This window comes from Prunus avium, chromosome 4 (genome assembly GCF_965620075.1).
Source record: "Prunus avium chromosome 4, drPruAviu1.hap1.1, whole genome shotgun sequence".
In the NCBI taxonomy this organism is placed as follows: Eukaryota; Viridiplantae; Streptophyta; class Magnoliopsida; order Rosales; family Rosaceae; genus Prunus; species Prunus avium.
The window spans coordinates 33,699,650-33,717,309 of record NC_142287.1 but is presented as its reverse complement, the minus strand read 5'-3'; the positions used below and the strand labels follow the sequence as shown (position 1 = coordinate 33,717,309).

At 34.5% G+C, this 17,660-nt stretch overlaps 2 protein-coding genes across 5 annotated transcripts; one reads left to right on the top strand and one right to left on the bottom strand.

Annotated features, from left to right (window-relative positions):
* Nucleotides 1–7,174: 7,174 nt before the first annotated feature.
* Nucleotides 7,175–14,438, top strand: AG (K-box region and MADS-box transcription factor family protein). 4 transcript variants are annotated; one of them, XM_021969956.2, is made up of 9 exons: nucleotides 7,181–7,401; nucleotides 7,865–8,103; nucleotides 11,917–11,998; nucleotides 12,589–12,650; nucleotides 12,739–12,838; nucleotides 12,982–13,023; nucleotides 13,628–13,672; nucleotides 13,819–13,988; nucleotides 14,125–14,438. In XM_021969956.2, the coding sequence occupies exons 2-9, from the start codon at nucleotides 7,874–7,876 to the stop codon at nucleotides 14,126–14,128; spliced, it is 735 nt and encodes a 244-aa protein (XP_021825648.1). In that variant the 5' UTR covers nucleotides 7,181–7,401; nucleotides 7,865–7,873; the 3' UTR covers nucleotides 14,129–14,438. The 4 variants fall into 4 exon arrangements, with proteins under 4 accessions (XP_021825653.1, XP_021825648.1, XP_021825652.1 ...); XM_021969957.2 differs by having other exon boundaries at nucleotides 7,189–7,401; nucleotides 13,631–13,672; XM_021969961.2 differs by lacking the exon at nucleotides 14,125–14,438 and having other exon boundaries at nucleotides 7,175–7,401; nucleotides 13,819–13,992.
* LOC110766573 (GDSL esterase/lipase At1g29670-like) lies at nucleotides 14,366–16,618 on the bottom strand. The gene is made up of 5 exons (XM_088251625.1): nucleotides 16,223–16,618; nucleotides 15,670–15,794; nucleotides 15,277–15,522; nucleotides 14,979–15,150; nucleotides 14,366–14,782 (listed from the first exon to the last, which is right to left on the bottom strand). Exons 1-5 carry the CDS (start codon nucleotides 16,491–16,493, stop codon nucleotides 14,562–14,564), a joined length of 1,035 nt encoding a protein of 344 aa, XP_088107751.1. The 5' UTR covers nucleotides 16,494–16,618; the 3' UTR covers nucleotides 14,366–14,561.
* Nucleotides 16,619–17,660: the final 1,042 nt, after the last annotated feature.

The window sequence follows — 17,660 nt, the reverse complement described above, 5'->3', positions numbered from 1 at the left end:
ATGCCATTGTCAACATGATTTAAGAGCAGGAAGCAAAGAACTGGTAGAGGCAACCTATGACATGCCCCATGCCACACAGAATTACAGAGATAAGATGAGACTTGAATCACAGATAACTCATTATGCAAAATGTTGAAAACAGAGAGACGTTGATGGCCTACAGCCACATGCAGATTGGAGCCTACTTTCCCCAAGTACCCCAACATAAGTTGGGTACCTTTTGGCTTTGCATGTATTGAGGTCACAAATTCGTTTGCTTATACAACAAAATCTCTTGGTTTTTGTGGTTGGTCGTGTTACTTTATGTATAACCAAAATCTTTTGAGAAACAGCTTAGTATTGGACTCATATTCTCATTATGGGGTCAAACTAGCCGTTGCACCTAATTATGACTTAATTAGGCAAAAAGAAAGAGCCTAAGCAACCGGTTAGACTGAATTAACTTTTGAATGACTTGATTGACCAACTTAATGAACTCAAATAAGTATCCACATAACTAATTAGTTAGACCAAATTACGTCTAGTTAGTGAAGAATGCGAGGATCTTTGGAAGGTGTGAGAGAAGATAACTTGCGGCTCTTAATTGCCACTATTGGGGTTTTCTTTTCCTTATATTAAAGTTGGGTTCTACTCCTTTTAAATGTCATATAATTAGAGAGATAGTACAGCCGTGCGGCTATACTCGGATTTTTAAAATTTTTAAAAATAGTATAGCCGCGCGGCTCTACTCGGTTTTTTCCTAAGTTTTTAAAAAATAGTATAGCCGCTTGGCTTTACCTTTTTGACACGTGGTGCCTAGTCGCTGAGCGGGTCCATATATATATAAAGTATATAGCCACGCGGCGGTATTCTGTTTTATTAAAGTTTCTAAAAAATAGTATAGCCGCCCGACTGTACTTACTTATTTTGACACTTGGGTGCCTAATCGCTAGGCGGGTCCTCTTTTGGGTTTTTTTTTTTTTAATAAATGGTTCCTATTTTGTGTTTTTTTATAATTAGTATAGCCGCGGAGCGACACTAAAAAGTGTTGGAATAATGTATGTCACTTGATCCTAAGGGTCTTAAAATTTGACGGTTGGAAAAACATGTACCTCTCAGTTTTGTGTTTTGGGTACTAGTAGAAGCTTCCACAATTGCAACTCAATAACTTTGAAACAAAGTGACCATGGAATTGGAAATTGAAAAAATAGTTGTACTTGCAGACCACCCATAAGAAAAAAGAAGAGAAAATGAATCATGATTGGTTTTTGAACTGTGGTTTCATAAAGAAAAAACAAAATTAATAGTTATGATTACATGTCTCCTTCATTGGAACAGGGGTAGTGACATTGCAATCTCATGAGATCTATATATTTCATGGAGAATACAAGAAACTAAAATCTAATACAAAAAACTACTTAATTTTGCAAGAATCCTGACCATCCATAACCCTTTTCATCTGGGTTTCAAATCAAAAAGAGAGTACTTAAGAGTCAAAACATTAAAATCAATTTTCCCAATCTGGAAATTTTCAAATGTGAAAGGTAAATCTTGTGCTTGGCTATTTCTATTTTGGCATGGGTCGTATGGCAGGCAATAGACATGCACCAGAAAAAGAAACCAGAACACAGACATTCCTCCATACACAAAATATTCATATAGGTTCACTTTCTTTTTAAATAATTTTTTGTGTGAAATTTATAGCTACAACTGTATAGAAAGTGTTGCAATAAATTGGAGTCCATGAGAACCATGAATCAGATCTCATTTGCTAGTTGGTGACTTATAGAGTTCATTGCCATATATATATGATATGAGCATCTAGATGGGTTTTGGGCATGCATATATGTTACTCTTGCCTAAGTGATGGGTACTTATTAATACTTACAATTAAACTAACTTGGGTTAATTTGAGACAAGGAAGAATACTTAAGATTGATGAGGACAACCCGCCAAGTTTAGCTCAGGCATTTTCTTTGTTTTCACTTGTTGTTGGGAGGAAAGAGCAAATTCTGAGATTACTTCATTGCGAGTTGACAATGAGTTAATACCCTAATTATATTGCTTTGTGTAGAACTAGATGACATAGTATTCGTTATCATATTGCAAGGACTTGGGATCATCCAATTTGTTTGGTCACATAAGGAAGTAAGAGAGAAGGTCGCAATGAGAAAGTTGAATGCTATATGTGATGTACAAGTCATATGAAATTCAGTGGAAAACCTATCGTTTCTTTTACATGCTCTAATTTTGTTGCTTTAAAATCAATATATGATACATGCCCATTTGCAGGCTTAGCCAAGTTGATTAAAGCGGATGTGCTCCCCTCCCATTAGTTTAGATTAAATTAAAGTAGAATATGAAATAAAAAAACCACTACACAACCTAAGGGCTTATTAATGTAAAATTGAACAACAAAAAAAGGCGATTATGCGTGTGCAAGAGGCTAGTATATATACATTACAGTAAATTGAGAATATAATGGGGGTAGGATCCGATCCTCTAATTAAGCTTTCCATCACAATCGGATTAGCATTGGAGTGGTTGTGCTAATGACGTGAACCTTTAGTAACAAGTGGGGACTACATAAGCCTTGGAAAAGGACCACAACCACAAATTCAACATAACCTTTCACTTTCTTTCTCTTTCAATTACATTCCTATTTGGGTGATTAAAGGCTTTGCTTTCATCATCATTGGTAAAAAAAACAAGGGCAATGGTTTTCAAAGAAAACCCTAATATTTTTTGCTGAAGTTATAAACCAATTGCCACAAAATCCTCCATCCAAAATATCTCTATTTCTTAGAGCATGAATTATGACCTTTATTTTTTGTTTATTTTTTTTAAGTGAAAACGATTAATGACCTTTATTAATACACTGGATGACACCGTTGAAAAAAAAATTCAACCAGTGACAATTTCGTGTAATAAATTAAAATTGTAGGATTATTAACGACTTATTGGGAACAGTTAAAGAAGACAGTTAACATTTGTGAAATTATAGGGTTTTTTCATAGTTAAATTAATAAAAGTTTCAATGAGAAATTTTGAAAAGCAGTCAAATTGAGGAAACACATCTCAATAACAATATGGTAAAATTTCTTCCGTGACCTGAGCCAGCCGAAAAGCTGATACTATCTGGATAGAATCACTCGCAAAAATACATTTTCTATAACCCTTTTCAACAGCCATAATTTTCCCGAATCTATTCCGATGACATCAATGACAAAAACTAGCCACTAACCAACATGACTCTCCTAAAGAGACTAAGAACACCCAACACACTCAACTAAGTTTCTTGAATCATAAGAGAAAAAAGGATGTAGAACAGATAACGGAAGCAATCGAAGAGAGATGCACACTCAACTAAGTCTTCAATGATTAATTTTTCAAAATTCCAAGTTCAATTTAATGGAAAGACTTCACGATGATGTGAATAAGTGAATGAAGAATTTATCAGAAATTTGGTGGATATGTATCAAATTAAAAGAATTCTTGCAAGGGTTATAGATCTACAACTCTTGCAAGACTAGAAAACAAAGCATAGAAAGAGGTCACCTTTTCTCCCATGGCTAATTGTTCCTAAGGTCAATATATAGTATCATATACATTGAACATTGCTGGCTGCCATGTATACAGGAGAGGGTTCTCACCATCCACCTACACTTGGTAGCTTGAGATCAGCTTTTATAATCATTTTTGGTAAGCTTTTGAAAGAGTGACCGATTCTATACTAAATGTGTCACTTAAAGTTGTACAAAGCAACCGTAATTAGGTAGAAATTCATGGGACCTAATATTTTTGTTTTTATAATTTTAATTGGGACTTTCAACTTTAACGTGAGTATATGAACTATAGTTCTCTCTTGGTCTAACTGGTTAGCGATTGAGCGCTCTTGTATGTATATATTTCTAGAAGCTTAATTAGAACGAGTAGTAATTAGTTCACAAACTAAGAAAATCCATAAAAACCAAAAACAAAAGCAATGAATAAAGAAGGTGACTACTGCAATGGACTATGAGATGCATTTATGGTCTTAGGTCTTTCATTGAAGACAAGCACCTTCAATGGCACCTCTCAACATCATTTGAAAGAGATGTATATTGTTGCTTTTTTGTGGTCCCTTTTCCAGAGAATATATATTAAAATCATGAGACTTTGGGGCTTGTACTTGGAATTACTTTTCAACATTTCAGTGTTTAATTATGTAGTAATTAACTTAATTAGCGTAGGTTTACAAATATATGTTAAGTAGAACTTACCACTAAAGTGGTATTATAAAGGTTATCATCTATGAACTAAACTAGTTCCTTTCCCTTCTTAGCTAAACAATTCAAAGCTGCCTGGTTTCTGGATTTACAATGGCTTGACAGTGTTTTCGTGAAACATATAGCTAGTATATAATGAAAACTAATAAGAATATGTTCGAGCCGTTAGGAAATTCCTAGAGTCCTATCAAACTAAATTTGGGAATTTCATAACACCAGATTCACTTTTGTTTTCCTTTCTGCTGAAATTTGTTTTCACAATAGGAATATGTTCATATATAGGCTAAGCTATAGTGTTCCTTTTCGTAGGACAATGTCAACAAAGGGCTACATATATATAAAGTTTCCTTTTTACCAGTCTCTTCGCTTTTCATTTTTTTCTTCCTACTCCTAGTTTGCACGATTCATTTACCTTCAAAGAATCACTAAATTAAGACTAGGATAGGTCGTGATCTCGATCAAGAGTCTAATTTACTGAAAACTCTTTTTAACATTTACCATGTGTGGATGTATATATATATGTGAGCAGGGATTTATGGTACCAGTTGCCCTCAATGTGGTCCTCGTTGTAGATATGGGGGAGATTTTCTTGTTGTGAAGCTAAAGAGTTTTGACTATGAGGACATGGATAATTACCATGGCCTTTCTATTTTAGAACTAAGCAAATTCAGACATGGCGAAATGATTTTAAAAGGTGTATTGGAACATTTTGAGAAAGTTCATACACATGGTATCTACAGAGGAAGAAGAAAAATTATATGATATATACATATAATCGAATCACGGCATTTGGTTGAGTATGATATTGATGTTTCAATAAAGGTTGATGATATATATATGGCGTCACCACAGTCCACAGTAAAATATGTACAAGAGACAAGAGAAGAAACATACCAAAAGTTTACCTTATTGATTTTAAAACAAGTTCAAACATTACAAGTAATCTTTTGGTCAATCAGTGTACGCCACGTTAGCATGTCACGTGATGTTACAGTCACATACAATAATTTCTTGAACATTACTCTCTCGATCTTCTTAGTTTTATACATGTACTAGTCATTTTCACTCGTATTTTCTATTGAAAAATCTTTGCGTAATTGAATCATCTTCTTCTTCCAATTTGAAAATCAAGGTTGTGGTTTTCTACGAAAATATGGTAGAGCTTGCCAAAACTTACATAATTCAAACCTTATTTAAAGTACGTCTCCATATATGATTTGTCAAAATGAGGCATATCGTTTTACACGGCAAGGTCCTCTTGTATAGGTCGAGAATGATGGCGTACGTTTATCAAAGGTTAATATTAATTTGCTTAACAACTCTCGAATGACTAATTGATTGAAGAGAGGTTTACAATGGTTATAATCATTAATAACCCCAGAATTACAAGAAAAAACAAGTACAATCATTCTTAATTTCAAAATTCTCGATTGAAATCAACACAAGTCTCTGGCTTTCCAATGGAATTTGGACTCATCATCTCCTTTCATCCAATAGGTGACTATATTTCAACTCGATCTCACAATGACTTTTGATTTTTGACTTTTGACTTTTGATTTTTGGCCTTATCTTCATGCTTGAAATATATATGAAGGTATACTAGGAACCAAAAATTCACACTCTAATCAAAGATATGAGTTTAAAACAATTAGCTAGTGTGGAAATACAAGCACCTGAGTTAAGTGTACAAGTATGAAGTAGATTGTAGCTATGTGGCAACATTAAGAGAAAGATATGGATGATTGTGACTTTGTCAATGGCAGAGCATGGCCAACATTACACATTTCCTCGCTCCCTAGCTATGTTTGCAATAAGGTGGGTGAAGGAAAAGTGACATGTCCTCTACATACAAACCATGAGTGACATGGCATAACAAACCAAATAGAAACCCACCATGTACACTGTACACAGGTGGGCGCTGTCCCTTTTGCTAGGTCGAATCAGATATCAAATGTTGTGTCCCCCATATCTTAAGGTTCAAATTAACTAGTATATATATGAGTGCGTGCATGATGAGATGGTAAAGTCATAATAAAAAGGCAGACGTGGGTTTGGCCGGTTAATTACGGCAATGAATCTGCATTCTTGCATCGAATCTCTCCTCCTATAAATCAGATTAATTTATAGTAGTTTAGACTATTGCTTGTATCAAACAAACAACAACAACAAAATTACACAACGCAAAAAGAAAACAGAGCAAGAGCTACAATACACTACATATCAAGAGTATATTGCTCAGCAACATTATGGAGCTGCACATATGGCTAGACATATGGCAGACAGATGAGTTATATAGTTCAAATAAAGCTTTATCAAGAACATTTACTAACATATCAAATCCTTTTCTATTTGGTAAAACCTTGACCTTTTATTACCTTAGGCTAAGGCGTAGAAAAAGTCATATATTAAGCATGCCATATTTAGAAACTAATTCAAATAATTACTAGGAATAACAACAAATGAAAGGTAAAGTTATAGCCAGCAGTAGTGAAGTCCGACCGACCTATGTACTTTACATTAAAAATAACAATTCTTCATTTCATTAAATAAATAAAAACCAATACTTCAAAAGTAAAAGTAATTAAAAAAGTCAGAGCAAATAAAAAACAAAAACAAAATAAAAGGGAAAATTTTCCTCAAATTTTTGCTCCTATATTTACTATTTATACAAAAAAAAAAAAATATAAAGATCTTAACCTAAAGGCAGGTGTGCTAGCTTCGCTAGCTGCCTAGCCCAACGTCTCATTCACCACATTAATAATCGCTTTCAGAAAGTACCTTTCCTCTCTCTCTCTCTCTCTCTCTCTCTCTCACACACACACACACACAGAGGTAAGAAAATACAATTGATGATTAAATAATTAATAAAATGAATGGTTGATAGAGTCTGAATCATTCCTATTTCCCATTTAGCATCTCCTTTGCTTCATCTCCAATACATACTTTTTTTTTTATATAAAGAATCTGCTTATAAATAATAATATCTAAAAAATTGCAGAATAAAAATTGAAGTGGTTTCGGAAATTAGCATAACGGAGGAAATGTCATTTTTTCCTTTATAAATAGCCACCTCTCAGCCCACCTCGCTTCCATTTTCTGCACATCTCCTTGTTTAGATTTGTGAGAAAGAAAAAGAGCTAAGAAAACCCAAAAGGTAGAAACCTCTGTTTCTGTCCTTAATTATCACCATCCATGATCTTTTCTTTGTTTTCTTACCATGTCATTGAGCAAAATACTCAAACATTATCTCATAAATCATCTTCGGTTGCCTCACTTCTTTTAGTCCCATCAATCTTTTTGGCTTCTCAGCCAGATTTATTTAATTACCACCTGTACTTCTGTTTGTTCCCCAAGAATCCAAAAGAAAAGTTAACAATTCCAAACTAGTTCTGTTCAGTTCACAATTTCTTGAACTTGGGGATGCTAGCTTAATTAGCTACCAAGCTAGAGCTAGCTAGTTGTTGTGGTTGTTGTCGTAGTAGTATTGCACCAAGTTTTCATTTCATATGTTTCTTGCTTCAACTTTTTTGTTCATGATCAAGTAGATAGAGAGTGACTGAAGTACTGGGTCTTTTAACTAATTAGCGCCTTGATTGATCTCTTTGTGCTTGATTCAGCTTGCAACTATGGCCTATGAAAACAAATCCATGTCCCTGGACTCTCCCCAAAGAAAATTGGGTAGGGGAAAGATCGAGATCAAGCGGATCGAAAACACAACAAACCGTCAAGTCACTTTCTGCAAAAGGCGCAATGGGTTGCTCAAGAAGGCCTATGAACTCTCTGTACTCTGTGATGCAGAGGTTGCTCTCATAGTCTTCTCTAACCGTGGCCGACTTTATGAGTATGCCAACAACAGGTATTGCTTTTAATTTCCTTCTTTTATTTCATTTCGATTTCTTACTGAAGGCTCTTAAAATTTCTTTCAGCCCAAGTTTTCTATTGTAGTTTTAGTTTACCTTTTAAAAGCCCTTTGTTCTTCTTAAAGTTTTAATTTTTTTTTTTTTTGGGTGCAAAATTTGGCTACAAATTTGAATTTTTAAGAAGCTATTGGTGTTTCTGTGTTCAAGATTTTTGCTTCTGCAGTAGATCTTTGGGTGGATTTAAGCAGGAAAACATAATCATTGTAATAGTACTCAGTTGAGTTGAGATTGAGTTCTTTCTCTCTCTATCTCTCTAACTTATAAGATTCACTTGTCTTTCTTTCTTATCTTTTGTTTTTTTCCATGTATGTGCTTTTAATGGGTATTTTTATTAATTTTTCTTTTCTGTTTATGATCATTTTCTTAGCTCTTGGTTTGGTGCAAACATAGATCTGGTCTAATAGATAGGAGAAGAAGCATATCATGGATGTAAATAGCAACAAGTAGTGGTTTTGGGAATGTATGCAGGCCTCTGAGATCAGCTCCTTACCTCCCTCCATTGTTGTTAATTTTCTGTTCTCTCTCTCTCTCTCTCTCTCTCGCCGTGCATGACTCTATGTCATCTATTAGGCTAAGAAGGCCTACAACACACAAGCTGTCATGCCCCCATTAGCCCAACCTCCAATCTCCTTGACACTTCCTAAATACCACGTCAGTTATGGACACCAGGAAAGTAAAAGTACAATTCAATATATAAAATAAAAATGACAAGACCTTCTCTGAAAAAAGCACATATTAGGGTTCCAATACACCCAGATGGGTTTTGCTTGAAATATGTTACAATCTCCCTTGTACACCCAAATCAGGTCACAACCACTCATACCCAGAAGAGTTTTCCCCTAACCTCCCTTAAAATTTCCCAAATCTCACTTTCTTTTCGTGGAATATTCCACATAACCAAATTAGGGTTCATTAGGAACTACATTGGGTAATCAATTTGTCCAAAATCTTTTAGTGGGTAACCCTTAAATCGAGTAAAGGAGACATTTTTCCATTGCCAATCAAAACCCAAGTGTCAAAATGTCTTCTTTTTTCTCAATTTTCACATTTCTTTGGAAATGGGTGAGGTCTGGTTAGGGTTAGGTGTTGGGTTCTTTTGTTTGTCTCGGTTAATAGAATCTTTGGTCACGTCACACACGATTTTTCGGTTCTTGACGTCTGACAAAAGAGCTTTATGTCATTATTCCTACACTAAGTTCTCTTCCCTTTTCTCAGTTTCTTCAACCCTAAATTTTAACCTTTCTGGTCAATTTTTTTTTTTCTTTTTCCACCTGGGTTTTATCACAAAGGTAAATTCTTTTATGAATTATTTTTTCCAAATTATTGCTCATGAAATGAAAGAGAGTATATATGAGATCATAGCTCAAGTGGGTCATCATGAAGATGCCACTGCTGGGCATTGGAGAATGGCCTTTGCATTTGCTCAAGATCTTGCATAGATATATTTATGCAAGTTTTTAGTGTTGGAGAGATATGAGTGAGCAGAGACAACGTACGACAACTGCAAGCCAATGGGAGAGTTCTGAGCATTTGGCTTATATGTCGCTGCCTGCTCTGCTAAAACAGACGGCTTTGATGTTCTCAGAGTTTCAGACAGAAAATATCAAATTTTATATTAATATATTTACTTTCACTTCTTTAAAGTATAAATAAACGGAATTTTTAATTGCTTGTGAATTACTCGAGGTGGGTAATAGGGTAAACTTGAGGCCAATATCCCTTGTGTAATGAGTGGCAAGAGTTATGGACTGAAATATGGTTGAACCAATCATATTGGGGAGCTGCGCCATCGTGGCACAGGCAACCAATCACAAGGTCGAGGATTTTAAGGTATCAGAGGCCATAGGAAAGAGTGAAATCTTAGGTTGTGTTTTCATAATAATATATTCATTCAATTTTTTTATTATGATATTGATTTGTGGTTTGCATCACATCCGTCACTTAAGACTGATTGACTAGCTCAGCAGGTCTAACTCAGACAACTGAGTTTTCGTTTTGGTCTCAAGGAAACTGAGATGTTTTATCATGCATTATTTAGGTTCAGTTAACTGAAAGAGTTAGTTTAATTTGACCGTTAGTCTTTGCCTAATTTTGAGGTTAACCATAATCTCAACTTAACTCAGTAGCATTATTATTTGCCCTTAATGTATATCAATAGCATATATGTACCTAGGAAAAAGAATTAAGGGGAGGCAAAAGGCTAGAGCTTGGGAAAAGAAATTCCAATTTATATCACTGCAGGCAGAATCTGGGTCAGAATTTCTGCTGTGGATAATAGACTTCATCCTCCTAGAGAGGATAGTAAGCTGATGAAATTAACAAGCATCATGCTTTCTTCAATTTCAAGCATACCTTTTGTGGAAACAACTTTAATTACCATTTATAAATAGTTCAATGAATATTTCTCTCTCTGTGTCTGTGTCTCTCTCCCTTTTCCCAACACAGGAAATTTGGCTGTGGTTGGAAACCCCCTTTACATGATATGTTTTTCAGTAAACCGACATGCATCTCAGAAGTTTATGTCTAGTCTAATTAAGATACACAAGAAGCTAGTTATGAAGAGAGCTCCACTATTAATTGCCAAGCCTAATAGTATTTGGATCCTGCTTAATTAGTTGATAAGCAATTGACACAATTGTAATATCATGAAATGGGACCATTATAATGCATCTATCCATTACTTTGGATGAGCAAAGCTAGTAAGTTTCTTCTTTATATTTCTAGAAGATGTTATATTGCTATTATTTAAGGGGTATAGCAAATATTTCAAATTTGAAAAAAAAAAATGTAAAATATCCATTACTTCAAGGAAGATTTTTTTTATTTTTTTTTATTTTTAAAACAAGCGATAGTCTACCTAAAGGGAAGGGGGATTTCTCACACACAGTACACACACAATTAAAATGCCATGGGGATTCGAACCTAAGACCTCTTGTAAGCCAAGGTCTTTTTCCACTAGGCTAGACCCCGTTGACAAGAAGATTACTACTTAAGGCAGAAAATGGTAATATCTTATGGTTTAGAAAAGAACTAGTGGCATCATGATGGTTCATATATTATTCCTTGGTAATTAAAGTCACTAAATAGATAATTAATTCATCACAGCAACCGTAGGCTCCCACACCATGTTCATAAAGTTTTAGTATTTTATGTACCCTAAAAGTTTATTAATATTTTGCTCTTTAATTCCATAGTTTCTCTTTAGAAAGAAAGTAGTCAGGAACTTATTTCAAGAATATTCTTGTTGTTCAAAGTTTGATTAAATAAGCCACAGAAATAGAAACAATCCTTTGCTTGGTAGCTTTTCTCATGGTAAGCCTTTTTTATTAGTTTCAAACTATCATAATGATTCAGAGAAATTACAAGGTCATATTTTAGAAACTTTACACTAAAAAACTTCTTTGTCTATGAAAGTTCATCTTATACACTCAAATTCTCTTTTGAGTTTGAATACATTATCTGAAAACTTTTCAGTTTTTGGAGATTATTTAAATATTTGATATGTTTAAGCAATGCTATAAATGCAGCCCACACTTACAGCATTTGAGGATTTGGTACATATTTAACTTGGTGTTCTTCCTTGAGCACTAGTCTCATGCATATTGGTTGGACTATATGTCTAATATTAGGTGTATATATTCATGTATCAATAGATGACATTCTTTTGTGGTAACTAGAAGTGTTATGTATTATTACTTTCTAGTCTTTTATAGATTCATGTATTAATGCTATGATTGCATACCATGCAGTGTTAAAGAAACAATTGAGAGGTACAAGAAGGCATGCGCAGAGTCTACAAATACCGGATCTGTTTCTGAAGCTAGTACTCAGGTATTATTTACCTTGATGACAGATACTTGACAGAAAAGTTTATAAGTTTGGAGTATGATTTTAAAAGTGAGATTAGCTCTTTCTGGTCCCTGGATTTCATTATCATATACTTTCTCCTCTAAGGGTGTGAATATTGAACTCAGTTATGTAGATCTTGAACAAAACCAATCCATGACTAAGACAAGTCTTGTTTTTCTTTTATATTTTTGGATCTCTTTAGTCTCATCATAATCATTTCCAATATCAATCCTGGAATTTGGGTGAGCCATATAAATCCAGTTGTTTTGTTCATTCTATTACAACGAAAAATACCGGTAAAGCTAAAGCTTTTAGTTGAATGCCTTGGTAAGAAGTTAATATATTAATTGATGGAATTTCTTTATATATATGAGCCCTAATTTATAATAATTGTATATATTACATATTACACACACACACACATACACTTATGTGGAATATATATATAATTGGTAAAGCACTAAGAATGAATTTTTAATGCATGCATCAAAACTAGTAAAGCAGTGTTTATTGATTTTGATCATATTTTCAATGAGATGTTTTAACCATTGATTTATGGATGTAAATCTCAGTACTACCAACAAGAAGCTGCGAAACTGCGCGCTCAGATAGGGAATTTGCAGAACTCAAGCAGGTAATCTTAAAGGGATCAAGTTCAACCCTAGTTGCCAAAAGCTTTCCCAGATCCTAGATTTTCAAATTGGCAGCCTTTTCTTTGACAGGCATATGATGGGCGAGTCATTGAGTTCTATGAATATGAAAGACCTGAAGAACCTGGAGAGTAAACTAGAGAAAGGAATCAACAGAATCAGATCCAAGAAGGTATCTCTTCTATATTTATGATGGATTTTTGCGATCTGAATTATGTACTTGTATTTTGCTAGCCTTTGCATAGACATTGACAAGTTTTTCCTTTTCTGTTTTCTTATATTTCTTTCTTATAAATCTTTGATCGTCTCCCTCAGAATGAGCTCCTGTTTGCCGAAATTGAGTACATGCAGAAAAGGGTACCACTCTTTGACTCTTCCTCATTTATAAAATTGCATTCTCTTACATGCATTAATATTTCTCATCATATTTGAAAATTTTGTTGAGTATCACTGCTCAATGCATGTTTACCAACTTATCAAGTAAACAATTTACTTACATGCATGTACTGGTATGTTTGATCTATTGTAAATGGGGTTCATGATGATCATATGCATTTGGAGACTGTGGGCCGGCATCAAATTGTCTTTATCAACTGAGTGCATGCATGTTAGAAGCTAGTGTTAAAAGTTATCACTTGTTTGCTGAATGTTTAATTTGGTCAAAAGTTCTCATGAAAACTTGATTGAAGCTTAAAATTTCTGGTTAAGCTTTGTTATATTTTCTTTTGATTTTTAACAAAAACCTCTCTTAACCATTTTGTTGTCATTAGGTAATGTTCAATATGGTTCTTTTAGCTTCTATAAGTTGACTAACGGTGAATTCTTTACATGTTATCAAAAATTGGTATTTGAGGTTACCACAAGAAGTTGCACTCACACTGCTCAAAATCATTCATATAAGTTTTGTGCTGTTAATGAAACTAATTTTTCTTGGTTTTCATTAACATTAAAATGTACCTAGCAGGAAATTGACTTGCATAACAACAACCAACTCCTACGAGCAAAGGTGATCCCTCTCTCTCTCTCTCTCTCCCTCTCTAGAAAAATATGCATGAGATGTGCGCTCGCGTGTGTATCGTATTTGTGTTCGTGTTAGTAGTATGTAGTACTTAATTAGTAGTGATTCATGGGGCTTGTGAATGGGATATATAGATAGCTGAGAATGAGAGGAGCCAGCAAAACATAAATGTGATGGCTGGAGGGGGAAGTTATGAGATCATGCAGTCGCAGCCATATGACTCTCGGAACTATTTTCAAGTGAATGCATTACAACCCAATCATCAGTACAATTCACGCCAAGATCCGATGGCCCTTCAATTAGTGTAAGTACGCATATATCCCAAATTATCAACCTCATAACAAATTACTATTCACATTGTAATTTGACTGCACATATATTATATGCAAGCACCTTTACATATATCCCTTCAAACCGTTTCCTTTTACATTCCTGTGCAGTTAATGTGCTTGGACCGTCGTCTCTGCCGAATTAATTTTCTGTGGTGGGTATGTAAAGACACCAGATGATGATAGCTACAGGCACTTTGTCAAGTAGTAGAAAGCATAAATCATCAACTTGGCTTTGTGAAAGACGTTGGTACCAAGTACATTAGTAGAAGGGGATTTCTTTGTCTGTATTTTAAATATGTGCCTGCAGTAATGTGTACTACTAAAACTCTGTGAGACGTTACACTAACAATTTCCTCCAACTCTCATGTGATTGAATCTTTTATAATGTTGGTTTGAACATTTATTATTATATGTCTCATACATCCAAGCGTGCATATAGTATATTAATTTTCTCTCTCTCTCTCTCTACATATATATATATATGGTTGATGTTTCTGTTTTCCATATGAAATTTTTATTTGCCTAGCTTTAGAGTCCAACAATGATCATAGACTAAGCTGAACTAGGTGACTGATATCCATGGGATAAGTGTCCGATGGGTCTTGAGAACTGTATGCTCTTCCTGCACTGGCTATATTGGCGGCCTCAGTCGGATGGAATGAGTCCCATAATGCATAGTCACTTCTATTCTGGCATACAGGTTCGAAAGGATTGCATAGCCCGAGTTCATTTACTGCACAGCAGCTAATGTTCGGAACCTTGAAATCTGAAATCAACAAAACAAATTAATGTCACTTTTAGTACTCTTTCAGAAAATACAGCTAGGAATTTTTGTTTGCGCGACCCTGTCATATATCTCTCTCCTCATATAACAGTGGATCTCACGTACATATTTACGAGAGAAATGTCGCATATGACAGGATCACAGCAGAAAAGAGAGGCACAAAAGTGTAACCAAGTACCAGCAGGACGTGACACTGAAGAAGCGTTAACATAGATGAATTGTGCATCTTCCAGATCCGTGTTGAGCTTGTCCACCAGAGCTCTAAGCTTTTCATTAAAAGGTTCGGTTGCATTGCCTATTGGTGCCACTCCAACCAAGGCCACCTTCCTTGCTCCATAACTATACAAAGTCTTCAATCAAAACCAACATCAAACAAATAAGTACTTTTCGATTAGGTCTCAAAGTCTACGACGCGCGAAGATTAGTAAACTAAACAAGTGCTTGGTGTTATTAATTAATTAATAACTAATAATTACCATAATTTGTTGAGAATATTGTTCAATAAGAACTGAAGCATATTGTTCAAGTGTATATATTCGACTGGTGTTAAAATACTGAGTCTGGAAGTAATTGTTAATGTAATCGTTGTTGCCGATTCCCATAAAATAAAAGCACTTGTTTAAATACTTGAGAGCTAATGCTTTATGTCGCAGAATGGAAGCAATGCGCAAGACTGTAACATGGTGATTTCGTAACTGCTGATCTAAGTTGACATTAACACCCTGCATAGAGGACATAAATTAAATTTTCATATAAATTGTTTAATTAATTAATACTAATTAACTTTGCAGATATATATATATATATATATATATATATATATATATATATATATATATAAGTCATGTTAATTTGGTGTGATTAGTTACCATCTCAGTGCCAGATTCAGCTCGAATTCCTGAAGCGCCAGATGCGTAATTCAGACCTCTAAGTATGACCAGGCCCCAAGTAGTTGCAAATGGTGGGATGGGTTTCTTAAAACCCAGAAGTTCAGCTGTAATGTGTAAAGTAACAAAAAAAAATTGTCCTAATTAATTATAGCCTCCATGTGTTGTGTGCATAACTTACCAACATACTTAATTATAACAAAACTAAGGGAAATATTTTCTTGCTAGATGTTTTGGACCATTGATCACATGTGGCCTAAATTTATAATCTGACAGCATAACTCTGAACTTTCGTGCCGTCTAGCCACTTTGTGAATTTGGACCCTAAATCGAAGTTTAAAGGATACTCATCCTCAACTTAATTGTATCAATAGTAAATAGATCAACAAACTACAAATTCCTCTTTGTGACATGTATAGTTCCTAAGCTATAGAGAGATATCAACAATATAATGTACTTAAAAGAGATTCAGAGAGAGAGAGAGAGAGAGAGAGAGAGAGAGAGAGAGAGAGAGAGAGAGAGAGAGAAGCAAGACCAAGTATATCAACTGTGGTTCTGCCATTGCAAAATCTTCCTGTTGCTCCAATGGGAAAATCAACCCCATAGGGAAGGTAATTCACTTTAGCCAAGGTCGGGAGGTAGTTATTATTGCCACTGTCGACCAACGAATCACCAAAAATGAAGAAACAAGGTACTTGCGGTGCTTCTCCGTAAACACAAGAATATTGCGATAATAATATTGAAACCACCAAAACACCAAGTATCATCTTGAACCATCTAAAACCCATCTCATAATTTGTTGCCATTGGTTATCAAAGAATATATATAGCCCTAGCTATAGTAACACTGAAAAGATAAAGTGAACAAAAGAAAGAGACGTATTGATTATGAAAACAAAGATATGGAAGGCCAGAATGGAGCGCATGCAGAGGGAATGTCTATATAGTGAGAGGATTTATTATTAAATACGTAATTTTGTTAACACTGAATTAATGGGTCTTGTTTTTGTTTTATTTTTATTTAATACTGTGAATATTGAGTTTGGTAGAATGAATATGTGTCGTGGGGGCCAAGCATTTTGGTTCACACAAATACAATGAAGCCCTCATCTGCCATAGAATACTCACGATGAGAAACTGATTAACAGAATCGATCTTGGGGGATTACAATCCCAGTGGGATCTAATACTAACTAATTAATGACACCAAAAGTATTCCAAATTTTTATTCATCAAATGATGATCATATGATACTATCTAATTAATTGTTAAAAATACAAGATTCAGATTTTCTATAATTACTATATTATATACAATCATTCATCTTGCAACTAAAGTGAAATGAATGACGGTTAACAACTAGCTATTAGTCTCGTAGTACTTCTCTTTCCAATATTTGAAAGAGATCTCAAGTTCGACTCCCTTCCACATTGATAAAAAGAAAAGTAAAAATGAAAATGAATGGCCGTAATTAAAGTGGCATGGGCAAAGGCAGGGCACGAGAGAGGGTACTCTTGTTAGACTTTGCTCATCATTTATAAAATTATGCTTTGTTATCCACATTATATTTTTCACAACTTGTGTTTGAAAAGTTTGTTTGTGTATCAAATTTTTCAATGTTAACCAACTTAAGCAGTTCATATTCTGATATGTTTCTAAGATTGGGGACTAAGAGATGTGTGCTTTCTAAAATTACTCTATTATCTCACAGATGAATTTTCTTGGCAACCAAATTAAGCAAATGAATGGTGTGCTTGGTTGGGGACTAACATGGCATGGGCAAAGGCAAAGGCCTAAGGCATGGGAGTATAAGGGTACTCTTCTTAGACTTTGGTCATTCCTAAAATTACTTTAAATCTTACACACATTATATCGATTTTTCGGAACATATATTTGATCGATCAAATTCTCAAAATGTTTTACCTTGTTAGAAATATTTTACATGTTTAGCATCAATTGTCTTTATGAACTGAGT

Bases quoted from the DNA above. Each gene is read 5' to 3' on its own strand.
- AG (XM_021969956.2), top strand. From the start codon at position 7,874: ATGGCCTATGAAAACAAATCCATGTCCCTGGACTCTCCCCAAAGAAAA. The intron at 12,839-12,981 runs GTATCTCTTCTA...CGTCTCCCTCAG, and splicing joins ACAGAATCAGATCCAAGAAG to AATGAGCTCCTGTTTGCCGA. The intron at 13,673-13,818 runs GTGATCCCTCTC...TGGGATATATAG, and splicing joins ACCAACTCCTACGAGCAAAG to ATAGCTGAGAATGAGAGGAG.
- LOC110766573 (XM_088251625.1), bottom strand. From the start codon at position 16,493: ATGGCAACAAATTATGAGATGGGTTTTAGATGGTTCAAGATGATACTT. The intron at 15,523-15,669 runs GTAACTAATCAC...TCCTCTATGCAG, and splicing joins CTGAATCTGGCACTGAGATG to GGTGTTAATGTCAACTTAGA. The intron at 14,783-14,978 runs GTACTTGGTTAC...TGTTGATTTCAG, and splicing joins TTCAGTGTCACGTCCTGCTG to ATTTCAAGGTTCCGAACATT.